Source organism: Anolis carolinensis, chromosome 5 (genome assembly GCF_035594765.1).
Source record: "Anolis carolinensis isolate JA03-04 chromosome 5, rAnoCar3.1.pri, whole genome shotgun sequence".
Taxonomy (NCBI): Eukaryota; Metazoa; Chordata; class Lepidosauria; order Squamata; family Dactyloidae; genus Anolis; species Anolis carolinensis.
Genome location: NC_085845.1, coordinates 100711157 through 100730409, shown reverse-complemented (window position 1 = coordinate 100730409; position 19253 = coordinate 100711157). Strand labels below are relative to the sequence as shown.

Sequence of the window (19253 nt, the reverse complement as noted above, 5' to 3'; positions counted from 1 at the left end):
AACACAAGGATAATTTAAATATAATTGAACACGTTCTAAATGCAAAAGTTAAAAAGGGTGCACTTTTATTATTGGGTGCTGAAAAGGTCTTTGACAGATTACACCTACACAATCTATTTCAACAGGAACACTTTTCAGGGGACCTACACACTATCTTGCACAAAAGAGACCCTGTGAATCCTCAAAGGAAACAGGTCTTGGTAGTAGGCGACTCCCTCCTTAGAGAAATGGAAGCCATCATTTCCAGAAAGGATGGGTTGACTCAAAAAACATGCTGCCTCCCATAGGCAAAAATACACCATGTCACTCAGAGGCTCACCAGGCTCCTAAAGCCCCATCACCCTCCTCCCTCATGTTGATTCATGTAGGAACCAATGATACGATTAGACATACCTTTCAAAAGATCACAAATGATTTTTGAGCTTTTGGAACAAAGCTAAAACAAAGTAATGTACATGTGGTCTTTTCATCCCTTCTCCTCGTTGCATTCCATGGATGCCAATACTAAAAGACAAGGGAGTTAAGGATGGATGGGAGTTTTTAAAAAGTGAAATACTCAAGGCGCAAATGCAAACAGTGCCAACAAAGAAAAAAATAAGACAAGTGCAAAGAAGCCAGAATGGATGTCCAAAGAACTTCTAACTGGTCTAAGACTCAAAAAAGACATGCACAAGAAGTGGAAAAAGGGAGAAATCACCAAAGAAGAATTCAAACAAATAGCCAACTCCTGTAGGAAAAAGGTTTGCAAGGCTAAAGCGCAAAATGAGCTCAGGCTTGCCAGAGACATTAAAAACAATAAAAAAGGCTTCTTTGCTTACATTGGTAGGAAAAGGAAGAACAAGGAGGCGATAGGGCCTCTGTGAGGAGAAGATGGGGAAATTCTGACAGGGGATAGGGAAAAGGCAGAACTATTTAATGCCTTCTTTGCGTCAGTCTTCTCACAAAAAGAAAGCCAGCCTCAACCTCAGCAACATGGAGTGGATGAAGGATTAGTGGAAATCCAACCCCAAATAGGGAAACAAATTGTCCAGGAACAGTGCTCTAAATGAATTCAAGTCTCCAGGGCCGGATCAACTATACCCAAGAGTACTGAAGGAACTAGCGGAAGTTATTTTGGAACCACTACCAATCATTTTTGAGAGTTTTTGGAGAACGGGAGAAGTCCCAGCAGATTGGAGGAGGGCAAGTGTGGTCCCTATCTTCAAGAAGGGAAAAAAGGACAACCCAACCAATTACCATCCGGTTAGCCTCATGTCGATACCAGGCAAGATTCTGGAAAAGATTATTAAGGAAGTGGTCTGCAAAAACTTAGAAACAAATGCGGTCATTGCTAATAGTCAACATGGATTTAACAAAAACAAATTATGCCAGACTAATCTGATCTATTTTTTTTTTATAGAATTACGAGCTGGATAGATGCGAGGAATGCCATGGATGTAGCCTATCTGGATTTCAGTAAGGCCTTCGACAAGGTCCCCCATGACCTTCTGGCAAACAAGCTAGTAAAATGTGGGCTAGGCAAAACTACAGTTAGGTGGATCTGTAATTGGTTAAATGAATGAACCCAAAGGGTGCTCACCAATGCGTTGTTTACACAAAAATACCACAATAGACCTCGATCCAGGAAGCTTTCAAACAAAGTGGAAATTCCAAGGGTAGTAAAAGATGGCCAACATATGCAGAAATAGTCAAGAAAATACAAGGTACCATCCAACTGAAAACAATGATAGAAATAAACCAGAAAGGCTATAACATGAACTCGTTTGAATATGCACAAATACACCAACAATATCAAAAAGATGTGCAGACAGGGATTGAAGAAGAAAAGACAGATCTTGACAAGATACTTCAATCAAGAATTAAACAACTATCTAAGCTTTACAATCTTCTTTTAAATTGCACAAGGAAGATAAATATATCAAGAAATGTATGGTAAAATGGGCTAAAAACATTGGCCAATCGATCAGCTTAGACAAATGGGAATACCTCTGGAAAGTAAAAATAAAAATTTTCAGAAGCTATTCTCTTCTGGAAAATTTCTACAAAATGTTTATCAATCCTATATGACACCTGTTAAATTAGCCAAAATGCAGCCACAATTAAAAAACACTAGTTGGAAATGTAAACAAGCAACAGGATCATTTTTCCATATGTGGTGGTCTTGCAAGAAGGCAAAAAACTTTTGGATTGAGATCCATAAAACTTCTGAAAAAATATTAAAGCTAAAAATACCTAGGCACCCAGAAATACTCCTACTAGGAATAACAGACAGATCACTGCTGAAGTCATACGATAAACTCTTCACCTTGATGACAACTGCTGCGAGAATAGTTTACGTATGAGCCTGGAAATGGATGAATGGATTGTGAAAGTGGCAGAGGTGGCTGAGATGGACATTCTGATGGGATATCTCCAGTCAAAAGACCCTTCGGAGTTTAATAAAGACTAGGAGCCCTTCAACAGGTTTTTAGAAGGAAAGACTATTTCAACATGGGGGTTTCAAGTTTGACTGTTATAAAATCTAAATTTTCATTACACTGTTTAACTTCCTTCTGAGAAAAGGTCATGATGAAGAATCTATTGGAACTCTTTGGAACTCTATTGGAACTCGAGTGAATGGTAGAGTATGTTATACTTACCTATTTTGCACAAGTTGCCATTTGAATACAGATCTAGACACATTTCATTATTTTTGAATGTATATTTTCTGATTGTATATTAGATTGTTGGTGTCAAATAATTAATAAAATAATTTAAATAACTAAATAAATAAATAACATTAAAATGAACTTTTTAAGAGCATAAAATCTCTGACAAAGGGCTGTGCATGTCAGGATGTGATCAGCCCAGCATTCACAACAAAGGTGAACTGTTCCCATCCTGCCAGAGCTAATTGGGATGGGGAATGATTTAACTGATAAGAGCCATATGGCTGGGAGGATTGATTTGTGACTCGTTCTGATCTTCGAGCCTGGGAAAGGAATTTTGGGAGAGAGGTGTGAACGTGGAAGGGGGGCCGGAGGGAAGAAGCAGTTTGATATGTTAATATGTTGGGGCTTGAGCGGGTTTCAGTTAGTAGTAGCTTTGCGTTTGTCTTGGCAAGAAGGATTTCAATAAAGTGTATCCACAGAATATCTGTGTGAGCCTACTTTGTGTCCTACACCTTCCAAGGACTGACATTAAGCTACTACTCCCTGATCTGCTCATCCCGTAAAGAACATCTTTGCTGGTGAGAGCATGAACTCCATCAGAGGTGATGACCCGTTAGAGCCTTTACCCTCGGAAGAGGCCCATGCAAACCCACGGGGTGCCAGAGATTTGGGGGACGAGGGGAACCCCTTGCCCGTGATGAGTGAGGTCGGAGTGGAACCATAGGACCCGTCATGGAGACCACTGACTTCCACCCAGTTACCCACTGGCAGGGGAGTGATGGTGAGATGGAAGATCCAAATGGGAGATGACCCAGAGCAAGCCGGAGATGAGTCCCCGGAAGCCAGGAGACTAGAGAGGAGGATGGATGCGATGGAGAGGATGTTGGAGACGTTTTCTCATCAAATGGATTTGATGCGGCAAGAGTTGACTGTGTCCTGGATGGCAGCAGCTGAACAGAGAGATCAAAGGAGAACCCAATCCATGAGAGGTACCACATTCCGTCCATCTGGTCAGGTGGGGTTCATGAATGTTGAGGACCACCTACAGCGGCAAGGGACATCGGCATTCCTGACAAGCCTGTTGGGGAGGAGCCAGATGGCACCCGGTAAGGGAGAATTTCACATGAAGTTCAATGGGGATCCAAAGCAGTTGACTTATTTCATCACTAATGTTAGACACTACATGGAAGACTATAGGGACCATTTTCTTTCAGAAAGTGCAAAAATCCACACTGTGGGAGCAAAACTGAAGGAAGCAGCTAATGCTAATGCAGATGTATGATACCGGTGCCTCCGAGCTGAGGTGCCTAGACGATTTGCTGAGAGCCCTCTGAGAGAGATTTGAGGACCCTCTGGCGGAGGAGAGGACAAAGGGTCAGCTGAAAAGAATATACCAGGGAAGCAAGACTGTGTTGGAATGTGACCTGGAGTTCAAAGCAGTGGCTGGAAGGATTAGAGACTAGTTGGAAACCACCAAATTGGAATATTTCAGAGCAGGCCTGCGTTCAGATGTGCTTGAGTGGGCTCTGCACCGAGGTAACCCTGGAGACTTGGAAAGTTGGGTTATTCTGGTGGGCAGAGTGGAGTGGATAAACAGCAAATGCCACATCGGTCTAGGGAAAGCAGCAGATTCAAACCCCCCAGCAACAGCGACACGGCGCTCCTCCCCCTGCGGGAGATCAATGAGCCAGGAGAGGAGAGGGAGATGAGGTGCCTGTTTTTCCTGTGTCCACAAGGGGCATCGAGCGGCTGAGTGTTCAAAAGGAGCTGGCACAGGAGCGAGAGGAACGAAACCTCGCAGCCAAAATTTGCCCCTCCCTCCATCCAAAATGGCTAGGGGGAAAGCTGCTCTGGCAACTGAAACAGCTTTACCTCCCGAACAGCTCCCAGAGGAAGAGCTAGAGGGAGAGGAAGGAATCCTGGAATTATTGGGAAATGATCCAGATCTGTTCTAGATGCCTGCGAACAGATCAAGCCAGTGAAGGGAGACGATGGTGAGTTGAAAAAGATCAACTGTGACATTGTGAGAATTAGGGGTAAGGCTGTTGAACCCTGAAACAATGGCCCATATAGAGACTGATGCTATGCTAGATTGTGAGTGCACCCGGAACCTAATTACCCCTGAATTAGCCGAACTGTTGGGAGTAAAACCCAATCCATTAAGGACATTGGTAGTTTTCTCACAATTAGATGGGACCCCAGCGTACGGGGCCCCAGTAACAGAAAAAACAGGGTTTTTAAAAATAATCATGGGCACCCATCCAGAGACCTTGCAGTTTGTGATCTCAATGATGGCGCACCAGCCTGTCATATTGGGTGTCCCTTGGTTGAGGTGGCAAAACCCCCAAATCGATTGGAAAAGGGAAACTTTCACATTCTGAGATGGGACTTGTAACTCTGAAAGCTCCCCGAGGACAGTGAGAGAATTAAAGCCAGAAGGAGTGCTGGCTGCCACATCACAAGATGTGCCAATGGAGAACATACCCAAACCAAAGCTGTACACAATGTCAGAACCTGAGAAAAAGGCACTCAGAGAATTCATTGTCAAAAATCTAGAGAGGGGGTTCATTGAGCCGTCCCAGTCTTAACTGGCAGCTCCAGTCTTCTTCCGGCCAAAACAGGACGGATCACTGAGATTGGTAGTGGATTACTGAGGACTTAACACGATGTGCACCACAAATCAATATCCGCTCCCGCTAATGTCCGAGATGTTAGCACAATTGGAAGAAGCATGCATCTTTACCAAACTAGATTTGCGAGAGGCCTTTTATAGGGTTCGAATCCGAGATGAAGACTGTTGGAAACCTGCTTTTAATTGTTGCTTCGGACAATTTTACTATAAAACCATGCCTTTTGGTTTGTCCGGAGCCCCCCGACTATTCATGCAATTCATAAATGAAATTTTTCATGATCTATTTTATAAAGGGGTGATTATATACTTGGATGATATCCTCATATTTAATAAAACACTAGACGAGCATGTTAAATTGACCCAAAAGGTCCTGCAGATCCTAAGGGAGAATCAGCTTTATGCTAAACTATCAAAATGTGAGTTCCACAGAACCGAATTGGACTATTTGGGGTTTCGGAGCTCTACAAAGGGCCTAGTGATGGATTCGGTGCAGGATGTCTTAGCATGGGAACCCCCCAAAACCCACAGACAATTACAGGGGTTCCTGGGATTTGCCAATTTCTATAGGCAATTCATCAAAGACTTCGCCAAATTGGCTCTACCTGTCGCACCTCAGGATAGCTTCACTTTGCTGAACACACCAGGCTGCACACAGGTTGAGATCTTTTGTAGTATATTAGGAAATAGGAAATAAAATGGTCTTAAAAAGCAAGAGTAAAGATCCAAAAGATTGTTGCAAAACCAAGGCTATACAGATTAATCCAAGAAAACCTTAGGCATAAAACAAGGTTCCATTAATACATGACATAGTCCCATAAACTTGATTACAGGATAATCCAAGAAAGCAAGAGCTGCTTCTAACTCAAACAAGACGTTGCTTTGACAAAGATTCCTCTCTCAGCAGACTGTTTTAATAGCATAACATGAAGGCATTCCTTTTCCCTTTGACCTCTCTTTTATTTGCTATTCTAAGACTTCTGCGATCCCCCCTAAATTCCAAACGGCTGGCCCGGTCCAGAGATGCTGTATCGTCAAGGCCAAACTGCTCGTTAGTGTTATCAGGCTGGGAGCTGCTCTTCCTTCCTGCTTTTTGCACCTGGGAAACATTAGCATCAACAACACCATTTCCTCCCGTGGGAAAGCCTCCCTGTTCCCCATCTTCCACAGCAGGAACACCCTGCACCCAAATCCCATAATTCCCATCAAAGTCATCTTGAAACTCATCCTGAACCTGAATCCCCTCATCCTGAACCTGTATCCCAAAATCCTCATCAGAGTCACTCTGAGGCTGAGTCATAATACTACCCTTGACAGACTTACTAAAAACCAAAGGATAGCTCCCAAATGGGCCTCCCAATTCCTTCTGGCCTGCGGCATGAAAGCCTGGTAGTGGAAACAGGATTGGACAATATGGGCCCCTGCCCAGACAAAGGAGGCACTTGTAGCCATCCTTATCAGGGATTTTGCCTGATAGTGTAGTCCACACAGTTCTTAAAGAAGATAGTGGATGCCATATTCAAAGTCAAAATACAATAATTGTTCCAAGGCCTGTGCAGGAGAATGAACACAGGTCAAGCCAGTCCAAGGTTAAGGCACAAGAGAGTCAGAAAAAGATTAAAAGAAAAAATGATCAGTTGGGGCATCAGAAAGATGAGACGAAGCTGTGAAACAGTCCAAGATCAAGGGAAGGAAGTCAACAAACCAAAAAAACCCAAACCATACACAAATTGAAATAAAACACATGCTGGAAGTTCCTACAAAGATGCTGCTGCCGCCACAGAAAAAAAAAGAACTAAGGTTTTGGAAGCAAAGGAAGAGTGGGCGGGATTACCACCAAAATGTATCTTTAGGACTCTAGAAGGTTCTGAAGGTGCTCTGTATAGGTGTACGATACAATCATTTCTGCGATTCACAGAGATCATGGAGAAGAAACAAACAGACATTTTAAAGAAAAATTACAGTTAAAGAGTTCATTCACTGACAAATCTATTAATGTCTCAATCTTCTACCAGGTGGGAGGGAAATGATAAGATCAGAAAGATTAGTATGATTCTATGTGATTCTATAATTTGCATATATTGCAGCTGTGAGAACGCACTACCACAAATTATCTTCAACTTGATACGCAGGATATACTAAGTGCTCTACATACCAAGTTGAAGATAATTTATTCAAGATAATGGTTAGACTTACTCCACAAGATCTAAAAGTTTCTTGGGCTCCATGGGAGGAGGATAGATGATTTCGTCAATGTATCTCTGATTACAGTTTGCATAGGCAGTTGAAACGTGGATGAAAGTCTCAAGGTTCTTCATCTGGCGAGCCAGCGCCAGGAGTTGTTGTGTGCCCCTGACATTTAGCAAAAGGGCATGCCTGGTTGAGAAATCATAGAAAAGTTATGAAGAGCTCTGGTTGGCATGAACTGCTACAAGCAATATTGTTGGTTCCATAAAGGATTGATAAGCATTTAAAGGACTAAGAGAGAAAAGAAGCCTGAATAACTATCCCCACTCTTTCTGTAGCCCTGAAAAAGAACAAAATAGACATTTCCCAATCTGGAGTGAGATCTAGAAATCACTGGAATTCTTTCAAGCCTTTTTGTGGTTATTACACCCTCCAGACTCTCAAGACAAACCTTTGGGTAACAACAACAACAAAAAAGCTAAACTCTTCTTTGGAACCATGTAGGAGAGAAGTTATCAAAAGTTCACTTTTGAGTTTATTTTAAAAATAGCATCTTTTTGATAAATGCAGAAAGGTCCTAGAAGCTACTGAAAAGGTAAATTGCTACTTCTATATGATTCCAAAGAAGAGTTTAGCTGTTTTGTTGTTTTTGTTGCTGTTATCCAGAAGGTCTTGCTTGGGAGTCCGGAGGGTGTAATAGCCACAAAAATTATTATTATTATTTATTATTTCCGATATTTCTACCCCGCCCTTCTCCCCGAGGGAACTCAGGGCAGCTTACACAATTGGCAGGATCACTACCAGCACATCATAATACAATAAAATAAGAATAAAACAGTTAAAATAGTTAAATAACATAGTAAAATACAATATATAAAAGATTTAACACAGTGCAACACCGAATATATATGCCAATCTTCTATCAGACCTTGTAGACTGCATATAAAGGATTCCTCCAGTGATTTCCAGATCTCACTCCAAACTCTATACATAGAGAGAAGTTACCAGAAGTCCACTTCTGATTTTTTTTAAATGGCATATTTTAATATATATATAACTGTTTGTTGAAGGGTCCCAGGACCAGAAAAGTATTACCTCTTGAACTTGCCAAACCCTTCTAATCTCTACTGTCAATTTTGTGTCAAACACCATGACCTGATATATTGTCATGGAAACAATACAGAGTATTCTCCCACACATTTCTTTTCAAAGAGAAATTCTACCCAGCAATATAGTCTAAACTTCCAGATTAATATGTGTTGTAATAAAGGCAAGGTAAGACGAACATACTTCAGTGGTTCATCAAAGCGAACAGTTGCAGCACAATGGAAAACAATGTTGACTTCAGACAGGAGCTCTGCTGTATCCTCTGGATTGATGGCCAAGTTTGGGTGGGTGAGTTCAGCACTTATTGGTTTAATCTTCTCATGGAAATTGGGGCACTCTTCACGGACTCTGTCAAATAACTGGAACACAAAATGCAATCAAAATGAGATCCTCCTGATATTGTTGAACTGTAATTCCACCAGCCTTAATCAACTTATCCAGAAGTGACTCAAGTTGCTCCTGACACACACACACACAACCCCCCCCCCAAAAAAAAAACTTATGCAACATAGCCAATGATGTGGAATGTTGGGAGTTGTATCCCAGAACCACCCCTTCAGAGTAGAAGTTGTATAAATGCTACAAAACATACACCTAGATATATATGTATGTATTTGGATTGAAAATTCCCTAGAAATGAATGCAAATGAGGAAAAAGAATGCAATGTAGCTGTGGTCTTATCACTTCTAATTCTGTGCAATCCAGCATGACATGAAATAAGATAATTTCAAGAAAGACTGAGATATATTTATCACCTTTAACACCAAAGATGGGGATAAAATTCTACTACTGAAAAAAATGCTATTAAAAGCAGAAATGTGGTTATATAGAGATTTTCTAATGGAACAGTAAATTGAGGACTGAGAAATGAAAACAGGCAAGGAGAGTGAGACTTATAGGTTAGTTTTAATTGTTCTACATGTAGGAGGTATTTAGTAGGGTGGGGTGGTAGTAGTTAGAATGCTCATTTTAGATCGAGTTGTGTTAGATTTTCGTTAGATTTGTGTTTTATATTAAGAAAAAGGTTATATTTTTGTAAGGTAAAAATTTGCCTTTCTGTATATGTCTTTTATTCTTTGATTGTAGGGTTGTTTCTTTGAATAAAATTAGTAATAAAAATAGAAAGACATGGAACAATAGAGTCATAATCCTCAAGATTTCTACATTCAGTTTGTCATAATCTGAGTACTGTGCTTGTGTCAATATGGCTCAGATCCAAACTATTTGGCAGATTGTATCTCTATATGAACCTCTCCTGGCTCTGTTATCACCGGGAGAAGCCCTTAGCTTACCTGACACACATCCTCGCCTTGACATCTGATACTCATCTTAGCCTGCTGATCTATATATATAAAAGAGTGATGGCATCACGGCGACCCACAAAACAACAAAACTACAGGCCCCCCAACCTCGAAATTTGACAACACAACCCATCATCCACGCCTCTAGGTTGATACAACAAAAAGAAAAGAAAAATAAAGTCCTAATTTGAGAGAGAGGAATAATTGCTTTTATCCCATTGCTGCCAGTTAGAAGGCTAAGCTCCTCCAACTTGGTCTCCTAGCAACCCAATAAAAAATAATAAAAAACACTAAAAATTAATACAATAAAATACTATAACAAAAAATAACTAAAAATAATACAAGAAAATAATAAAATATAATAAATAAAAATATAACTTACAATAAAATTAATTTTAAAAATGCAAATAACGTCAAATAAAAATTACACAACCATTTTTAACCAATACCACCACACTTTGCCACAGCAGCGCATGGCCGGGCACAGCTAGTGTGATATATTATATTATGCTTTTAATGTATTGTGTTTTAATTGGTATGACTCCTTGCACTTATTATGTTTATTTAGTTTAACCCTTGGTTTCCGCTGTTTATAAGTTATATTGAGTTTATTTTATGTAATGTTTTGCCTTGTCTGTGTTTATCTATTATCTGTTTTTGGGGATTGAATGTTTGACATTTTTGTTATTCTTGTAAATCACCTTGAGCCCCTTCGAGGAGAGAGGGCAGGTTATAAATAAAGTATTATTATTATTATTATTATTATTATTATTATTATTATTATTATTATTATTATGTTAGATGGGGACGCATCTGAGATCATCCCCTTGATGGGGATGCAAGAAGGCTTTCTCGGTGGATTCCCTTAGCCTTTGGAACCCCTCCCAGGAAAAAAAAGTGCCCCCCTTCTTGTGGTCTTCCTGGCAGCAAGCTAAAATCTTTTTGTTCAGGCAGGTTTTTTAAGAAGAAAGTTTTAAAGAGTGAGCCAGGTGGTGCTATAGTATTTTGTTTTTAAGTTTTTTAAATCATTTAACTGACTTGTATGTTTAATTCTATTTTAATATTTATATGTTGAAAATTTTAAATTGCATCTTTTTAAAATATTGTGAGCTGCTTTGTGTCTCAAAGAGATAAAAGCTGAATATAAATAAATATCATAAATTAATACAATAATGGCTTTTGTCAACAACTAGGAATTTAAATCATAAAAACAGCTAATGAAAAACGAATGGCACATCCAAAGTTTTATTCCTAAATTTTGAAATATGCTCTGTAATACGTGTTTCAATACTATAGGACAGTAGTTCCCAAATTGTTTCCCATAGAACCCTAGAATTCTTCAAAAGTGTCACAGAGATTCAGCGAAAGATCTTAAATATCAAGTTTGAAATGGATTTTAAGATAAAACCACATTATGCCAACTACTAGATGTCAAGGAAGGAGGAACATGGGTTATCTCCAGACATCTATTTGTCAATGGAAATTGTTTGATCAAAAGCAGCACCTCAGACCTATTTCTCCAGGGAAATTGCAAGAACATTCCTCGCACACACTCGAGAGCACTCTTGGCTTTTCTAGTAACACCCAGAAGGCTCTTCCACTTATAAATACTAACATATTACTGCTCTTCATTCAGTTCAGTTCAGGGAATCTCACGTTTGTGGTATTCACGTTTCTCTTTATTTCCAAATCTACTGTCATACAGAACACTTTGGCAATAGTAGATGAAAGAAAGAAAAACTTTTGTGGTTTCACAACGCTCAATAAAACACAGGGATAGAGTTACAGTTCCATGATAAATAATATATTGTGAAGGATTCCATGCCCAAAAAGGTTTGGGAATCGCTGCTATAGGAAATAATATAAAAGGCAAAATAATGCACATGATTTTGTAGCACAAAAGTTATTGTGTTGTCGATATATGTTGTGTGTCTAATGGCATTGACAGAATCCAAAATACAGTGAACAAAAAGATGTTCAAAGGTTTTACTGTGAAGTATAATTTAGAACCCTATTCATATGTAATGATAACATAGAGCTGATTATTAATAGTATACTGCTGCTAGCTCACTAGATACTCTTCATCATCATACTCAATGCCTTCATGAAGATTAGAATAGGGAAAGTGCTGTTTGGCCAAGAAGATTTTTTCTGAGACTCCGAGAGCCCTCTAGAAACTCCCTTTGATGTTTAAAAAATGTCCTCCATGCACACTTGCGTCACTCCCACCAGGCCATTTTGGGTTCCAGGAAACTTCTGTGGTGGGATAGGAACAGCAAAATTACACACACACCCTGCCTCAAATATTGCTTCATGGCTTTGAAGGAGACAATTTTTCTATGGCAGATTGTCTCCCATATAGCATGGAGGCATGTGGGGCATTTTAAGAAGGAATTTTTAAAATATTTTTTTAAAGAAGTCGGTGATTTTTACTTGAGATACCTTCCAAAACCTCAATAGGATCTACAGGACTGTATTATAAAAAAATATAATAAGGGCCATTATGAAGAGAAGCAATTTTATCCTTAAAGTGAGTTGCAAAACTGACCCTATGATCCATGTGGAAACACATTTCCTAAAATAGTTATGACAGAAGCTGGAATGTTAAATTGCCTCTGTGTCGGTCTATATGTGTTGTCTATATATGTTGTGTGTCTAATGGCATTGAATGTTTGCCAAGTATATATTCACTGTGATCCACCCTGAGTCCCCTTTGGGGTGAGAAGGGCGGAATATAAATTCAGTGTTCCCTCACTACTTCACGCTTCACTTTTTGAGGATTCGCTGTTTTGCGGTTTTTCAATAAACTCTAAAAGAATATTATAAATCATAAAACATTACAGTTTACAGCCTAAAGAAGGGAGGAAGGAGAAGCCAAAGGGAGAGAAAAGGAGCCCAAGTGGCAACAGAAGGAGAAGGAAGCAATTTATCAACACACTATTTGTTGATAAAGACTTAAAATAGTGCATAACTACTAAAATAATGTATAAATATTAAAATAAATATAGCGTCCCTACTTTGCGGATTTTCACTTATTGCGGGTGGTCCTGGAACGTAACCCCCGCGATAAAGTGAGAGAACACTGTACTGTAAATAAATAAATAAATAAATAAATTCATGTAATTTAGTTTCTGTACTAAATTTATTGCCAATCTATTTTATTAGGAAATTCCAATCCCTAACATTGAAAGCAATATAAAAAGCTGTCTATTAACTTTCTTTATACCATACATTATTTAAAACAATAAAACCCCAATATCCACAGAGGATATGTTCCAAGACTATGCATGGGTACCTGAATGCATGAATAACAAACCCTATATTTTGACTATACTTCGGTCAGAATGATGCAATAGATTTGCCTCGGAGGATATAGAAAAGCCCACAAACATTTCTGGGAGGAAATATTTTTGGAGCATAAGAAAAATAGTGGACATCGAATTTGTGGATAAGGAACACATATTGTACATCTATATTGCTTGACATGAAAGTCATTATTGTACATCTATATTGCTTGACATGCAGTGGAACTCTCTCCCCCGGACTGTGGTGGAGGCTCCTTCTTTGGAGGCTTTTAAGCAGAGGCTGGATGGCCATCTGTCGGGGGTGCCTTGAATGCGATTTCCTGCTTCTTGGCAAGGGGTTGGACTGGATGGCCCATGAGGTCTCTTCCAACTCTACTATTCTATGATTCTATGATTCTATGATTATCCTCATACATTGGCCTTTTCCCAATTTCTTAATTTAGGATTTATTTCTAAGACAGCCCACACAAATGTTACCCTCCTTGCAACACATATTCAAACAAAACATACACTTATTTTCTCCACTCAGAAAGAATTCCTCATTAAAGAATAGGTGCAATGAACCAGATTTCCTCTTAGAATGTACTGTCTTCAAAATTTAGAGATCTTCCGTCCACACTCAACACCTACTAAAGAAGAAGCTGGTTATTCTTAGGCAGGACAAGCAGCCACACAGAGAGCTAATGACACAATCTCAGTGCTGTTGGGGTCAACGGCAGAGTTATCCTACACTTACAGCTATTTATTCCCTGCTTCTAAATGGATACGATTGTCGTGATATCCCTTTTTAAGCCTATTTTCTTGAACCGGAGCAGCTGCCAGTACTCGGATAGCTAAGCTGTAGAGTACTGCATTAGGAATGCACACTATTCCCATGTTAAATACTATGAAGGCTTTTCAAAATATTCATGCTGAAAGGAGGTATTTAAAACTCTGACCTCAGTAAAATCTCACATAGCAATATGATTTTTATAACACTAACACAGAGCTTTCCAAACATTTCATGTTGGTGACTTTTCAGACACACATAATTTTGCAACATAGTAATTCAGTTTTACTAGCAAACTAGAGGTTAAATCAACCTCTTGAGAGATTGAGAGAGAGAGAGAGGGAGGGAGGGAGATACGGAAATCTTAATAAAATGTATCGGGACTAAATTAAATTAAGGGTTAAATAATGTAATTAATTAAAATTAGGAAGAAAGTTTGTGTCAAAAGTTAGTATTGAATTAGGGGTCCTTAGTTCTATAGCTGAACCCTTTTTCATTGAGCTACTCCAGTGCACACAGATACCATAATGAAAAAGGGGAACAAAGAAAGCCACAAAAAGTCCAAAACCAAAGGGAAGAGGGAAGAATCTCTTTAAAACATATTCCTGGTCCCAAATAATTAAGATTGGAATCTCCTTTGCAGAGGGATTGAATTGGCCCTCCCATCACTATGCCACTGTGACCTGGGAGGGGCTATCAATAGGCATCTTTGCGCAATAGACCTACACATGGCAGATGACACACTCACGTGTCATGACACACTGAGAGCACACAGGAGCCCATCCTGCTGGGCAGAGATGACCCTGATAGCCAGGGACTGTTGATTGTCTCCCCTACATCGCTTGCGTCAACTATGGATTTGAAGATGCTATGTGATGCAGAATCATCTTATAATATTTGAGCAATTGAGCTGAAATCTGATACATAAACATCTCAAAAGGGCATCTTTGCACTGTTTGACCTATAAAAGTAAATGTAGCTCCACAATATGGAATTCCATCTTCTTCGCACCCACGTGAATGTGTTTTCTGTTTTTCTATTGCCTTTTTAAATTTTCCACAATAAAACTTTTCTCTTTTGAGGTCAGAAAACCCCTGACTGATGCCTGCTGTATTTTTAAGCTGCAACTTTGAGAGATTGATGTGGTAACTCAGGTTGGAAAGTTCTGCTCTGACTTCCAGGTTGGTTGCTGAAGGAGAAAAATGAGGTACATTGAGCTCAGTGGAAGGAAACAGCCATCTTCTCTCTCCCGACCCTCAGGCTGGATTAAAATGGGTGAGGGGAGACCTGGCTTCATGGAAACAGCTAGTCAAGGCTTTCGAAGAAGAGATTTCTTGAGATAAGCTCAGCCAATGCTGGACAGCCATTAATTTCTTGTCTCCGGAGATAGACCTTCTACAAAAAAACAAAACAAAAAACAAAAACCCTGCAACCAACTGGCTTTTAAAGTAAGGATATCAGATAATTCCTTTTTTAATTAGCACAGTTCACTGGGGGACTGTTTATTTTCATACCCAAGACTAAAAATGATCTATTCCTCATTGCCGGTCGAGATAGGAAATAGTTTTATCTTGGTTCAAGAGCAATTTAAAACTCTGTGTACTATTGTGCAGAAACCTGCATTTTGTTGGCTGGATTCTACAGCAACTGTCTGAGGAATCTTATTCCTTCTTTTCTGATAGAAAAAGTAATGATGAAAAATTGTTTGTGTTTGTGCTATGTTTATTCTAATATTTTTCAAATATTCAAGAAACAGTGGCAGTCCGTGAGTTGTACTCTAGAAACTACTACTGTAGTAACAGCCTGTGAGCAACAGAATATACAAGAGCCAAAGCACTAAAATTAAAACCACTCGAAGGCCTAGCTTTGAGTGAAAAGAGGTGTATTGATACTATACAACTTAGAAGGGAAGAACCTGGAGTTAAGCTGAATGTTACAGAGACATTTACAAAAGAGACAAAATAGAGACTAGAAGCAAACAATAATAAATCACAGGGATGTAGATTGTTACATTCTTCATTTTCACAAACAATCATGAGAAATGTCAAACTTTTTAAAATCTAAGATTACAGAAGATTTTGTGTATTTTTCAATGTTTTGTACCCACCTGCTTCTGCACCACCCCCATTTCAGATTCGGCATTTCACAAAAATGAAAAGAAGTACTTGGGCAGAGTCAAAATTCTATGTCTGCTTTCTGTCCCTGAAATTTTGGCAGTAGTTTCCTGTTCTTCATTTTCATGCACATAGATCAAACTATTATTGATCCAGATTCATTGTCAGTGGGGTGCACAACATTATTTGTTAGTGAACTACTACAGACAACACCATGGGTCAATTCCCCCCCCCACACACACACACACACAACCTGTCCAGTATTTAAAGTTGGCCATGTGGGATATGGGGTATGTGTGCCATGTTTGGCCCAAATCCATCATGACTGCAGTTCCCAATGGTCTTTGACTGTCGGTGAGCTAGAACTCCCAACATCATGGGTCAATTCTCCCCAAACACCACCAGTTTTTAAAGTTGGTCATGTGGGGTATGTGTACCAAGTTTGGTCCAGATCCATTGTTGGTTGGGTTCAGAGTACTCTCTAGATGTACGTGAACTATAACCCACAACCTCCAAGGTGAATTCCCTCCAAACCCTTCTACTATTTTCTGTTGTGCAAAATTTGGTCTAGATTTATTGTCAATGGGGTTCCCAATGCGCTTTGATTGTCAGTGAACTCTTACTCCCAACACTGTGGGTCAATTTTCTCCAAACCCCACCAGTATTTAAAGTTGGTGATGTTGGGTATATGTGTCAAGTGTGGTCCAGATTGATCATTGGTTGGATTCACAGTGCTCTTTGATTGTGGGTGAACTACAACTTCCAACATCATGAGTCAATTCCCCACAAACCCCACCAGTATTCAAAATTGATCATGTTGGGTCTGTGTACCAAGTTTGGTTCAGATCCACTATCAGTTGGGTTGAGAGTGCTCTCTGGATGTGGATGAACTGTAACTCCCAACCTCCACCCTCAATTTCCTCCAAACCCCTCCAGCATTTTCTGTTAGTCATGGGGTGAGGGTCTGCGTGCCAAGTTTGGCCAAGATCTGCTGTTTGCAGGAATCAAATGGCTCTCTGGATGTGAACTATAACTCCCAATATCACAAGATAACTCAATCCCTCCCCTCAACCCCATCCAGTGTTTTTGTTGGTCTGGGGGGGGGGGGGGGGGCTGTTTGCCATGTTTGATCCAGGTCTGTTGGTGGTGGAAGTGGGAGCTATCTTAGAAACTGCCTGTCCATATACATACAAACAAATTTTCACTTTTATTATATAGTTAGATCACCAACTGTCATAGTTTTCTTTATAAAGTTAAAATTTCCTACCTTGCATTTCACCATATGCTCCACTCTGTTTTGCATCAACTGTCCAGCTTTAGGCCGCACCAGAATATAAATTGCTTTCACATCTGGGCTGGAGCGCAGAAGTTTTTCCACAAGTACTTTGCCCATGAAACCTGTAGCTCCTGTAACAAGTACTGACTTCTCATTATAGTAAGTTGCAACTGAAGACATTTTTCTTTGGTTTGCAGCTTGTTCCAGGGGTATCTAACAGGGGGGAAAAAAACAAGCACTAAAGGCATTAGTTCTCATCATATATTAGTCCTAAGGCAAACCTATGACAGGATTTCTTGGTGACATTTGTTCAGAAAACGTTTGCAAATAAAAAGCAGTAAGAGAGATGAAAATGCAGGGATTCATTCAACTAATAACCATGTGAAGATGAACCTACAATTTTAGAAAGTGAACCAGGAGCCATATCCAGAGAACTTGAGATAAATATTGTGGGTCCTTGCTCTCTTATGAATCTTTGTTTCAAGACTGTCCCATGCAGCACAATAAAATAATATCCCTTATAGGTAAAGGTAAAGGTTTCCCCTGACATTAAGTCCAGTCGTGACTGACTCTAAGGGTTGGGGTTCATCTTCATTTCTAAGCCAAAGAGTTGGCGTTGTCCATAGACACCTCCAAGGTCATGTGGCCGGCATGACTGCATGGAGCGCCGTTACCTTCCCGCCGGAGCGGTACCTATTGATCTACTCACATTTGCATGTTTTCGAACTGCTATGTTGGCAGGAGCTGGGGCTAACACCGGGCACTCATTCCGATCCCAGGATTTGAACTTAAGACTTTTTGGTCCGCAAGTTCAGCAGCTCAGTGCTTTAACACACTGTAAAATCAAGGTTTACAATTTGGATTTTTTTAGGGGGGGGGGCATACTTTCTACCTATGGATGATTACATCTGAGGATGCAGAACCTGTGAACATGCTGGAATGAGTACAAATCACCAGGAACAGACAGCATACCAATACAGCTGTGTTAATATTTGGAATCTACTCTATTTCTAGCAAAACTCTGTCAACAAATATGGAAAACAATTGTTTTATTATTGTTGTTTTTTTACTGCATTTATATCTCATCCTTCTCACCCCGAAGAGGACTCAGGGCGGCTCAGAAAACAGGCACAATTCGATGTCATATATGCATACACAAGATTATACAATATATACATTAAACCTGATAATTAAAACATATCTATCTTAAAACAGTTAATTAAAATCACACAATCCAAATGGGCATTCTAAGAGGTACACTGGTCGCCAATAGCATTGTTCCATAAACACTTACTGCACTGAGAACAAAACAATGGTCCACAGACTGGAAATTTATTTATCGTGTCAGAAGCGAACTGTGGGTACATTTGTAATGTATTTAAAAACACAAAGTTTAAAAACTTGGCATTATACTAAATGTCCTTTGACCTGTAGCTGGCCACTTGGAGTGCCTGGTGTTGCTATAAGAAGGTTGTCTATTGTGCATGTGGCAGAGCTCAGACTGTATTATAATAGGTGGTTTGCTCTTCACTCTTGCATGTTGTGGATGCCACTTTGTGGCCCCATTTCTTAAGGTTGGCTCTGCATCTCGTGGTGCCAGAGTGCAGAGTTCAGTGCCTTCCAAGTCGCCCAGTCTTCTGTGTGCCCAGGAGGGAGTATCTCATTCAGTATCAGCTATGGCTTGAGATTCCGGGTTTTAGCCTACCACTTTTGGACCCTTGCTTGCTGAGGTGATCCTGCGAGTATCTCTGCAGATCTTAGAAAACTATTTCTTGATTTAAGGTGTTAGTGTGCTGGCTGATATCCGAACAGGGGATGGGCCAGAGATGTCACTGCCTTGGTCTTTCATTATTGGCTGTTACTTCCCGGTGGATGTCAGGTGGTGCAATATCCGCTAAATAGTACAATTTCTC

General features: G+C 39.9%; 1 protein-coding gene across 5 annotated transcripts in view; it reads right to left on the bottom strand.

The window, feature by feature from the left end:
- Positions 1-19253, bottom strand: part of LOC100565436 (fatty acyl-CoA reductase 1) — a 57048-nt gene that overhangs the window by 23485 nt on the left and 14310 nt on the right. For 4 of the 5 annotated variants that reach the window (XM_008111350.3, XM_008111352.3, XM_062981991.1 and 1 more), the window contains exons 2-4: positions 17332-17553; positions 8758-8933; positions 7477-7656 (exon numbers count right to left, since the gene is read on the bottom strand). In XM_008111350.3, the coding sequence (XP_008109557.1) occupies positions 7477-7656; positions 8758-8933; positions 17332-17520 (545 nt within the window). In that variant the 5' untranslated portion in view covers positions 17521-17553. The remainder of the gene's footprint in view (positions 1-7476; positions 7657-8757; positions 8934-17331; positions 17554-19253) is intronic. The other variant, XM_016993917.2, reaches the window with a different exon arrangement.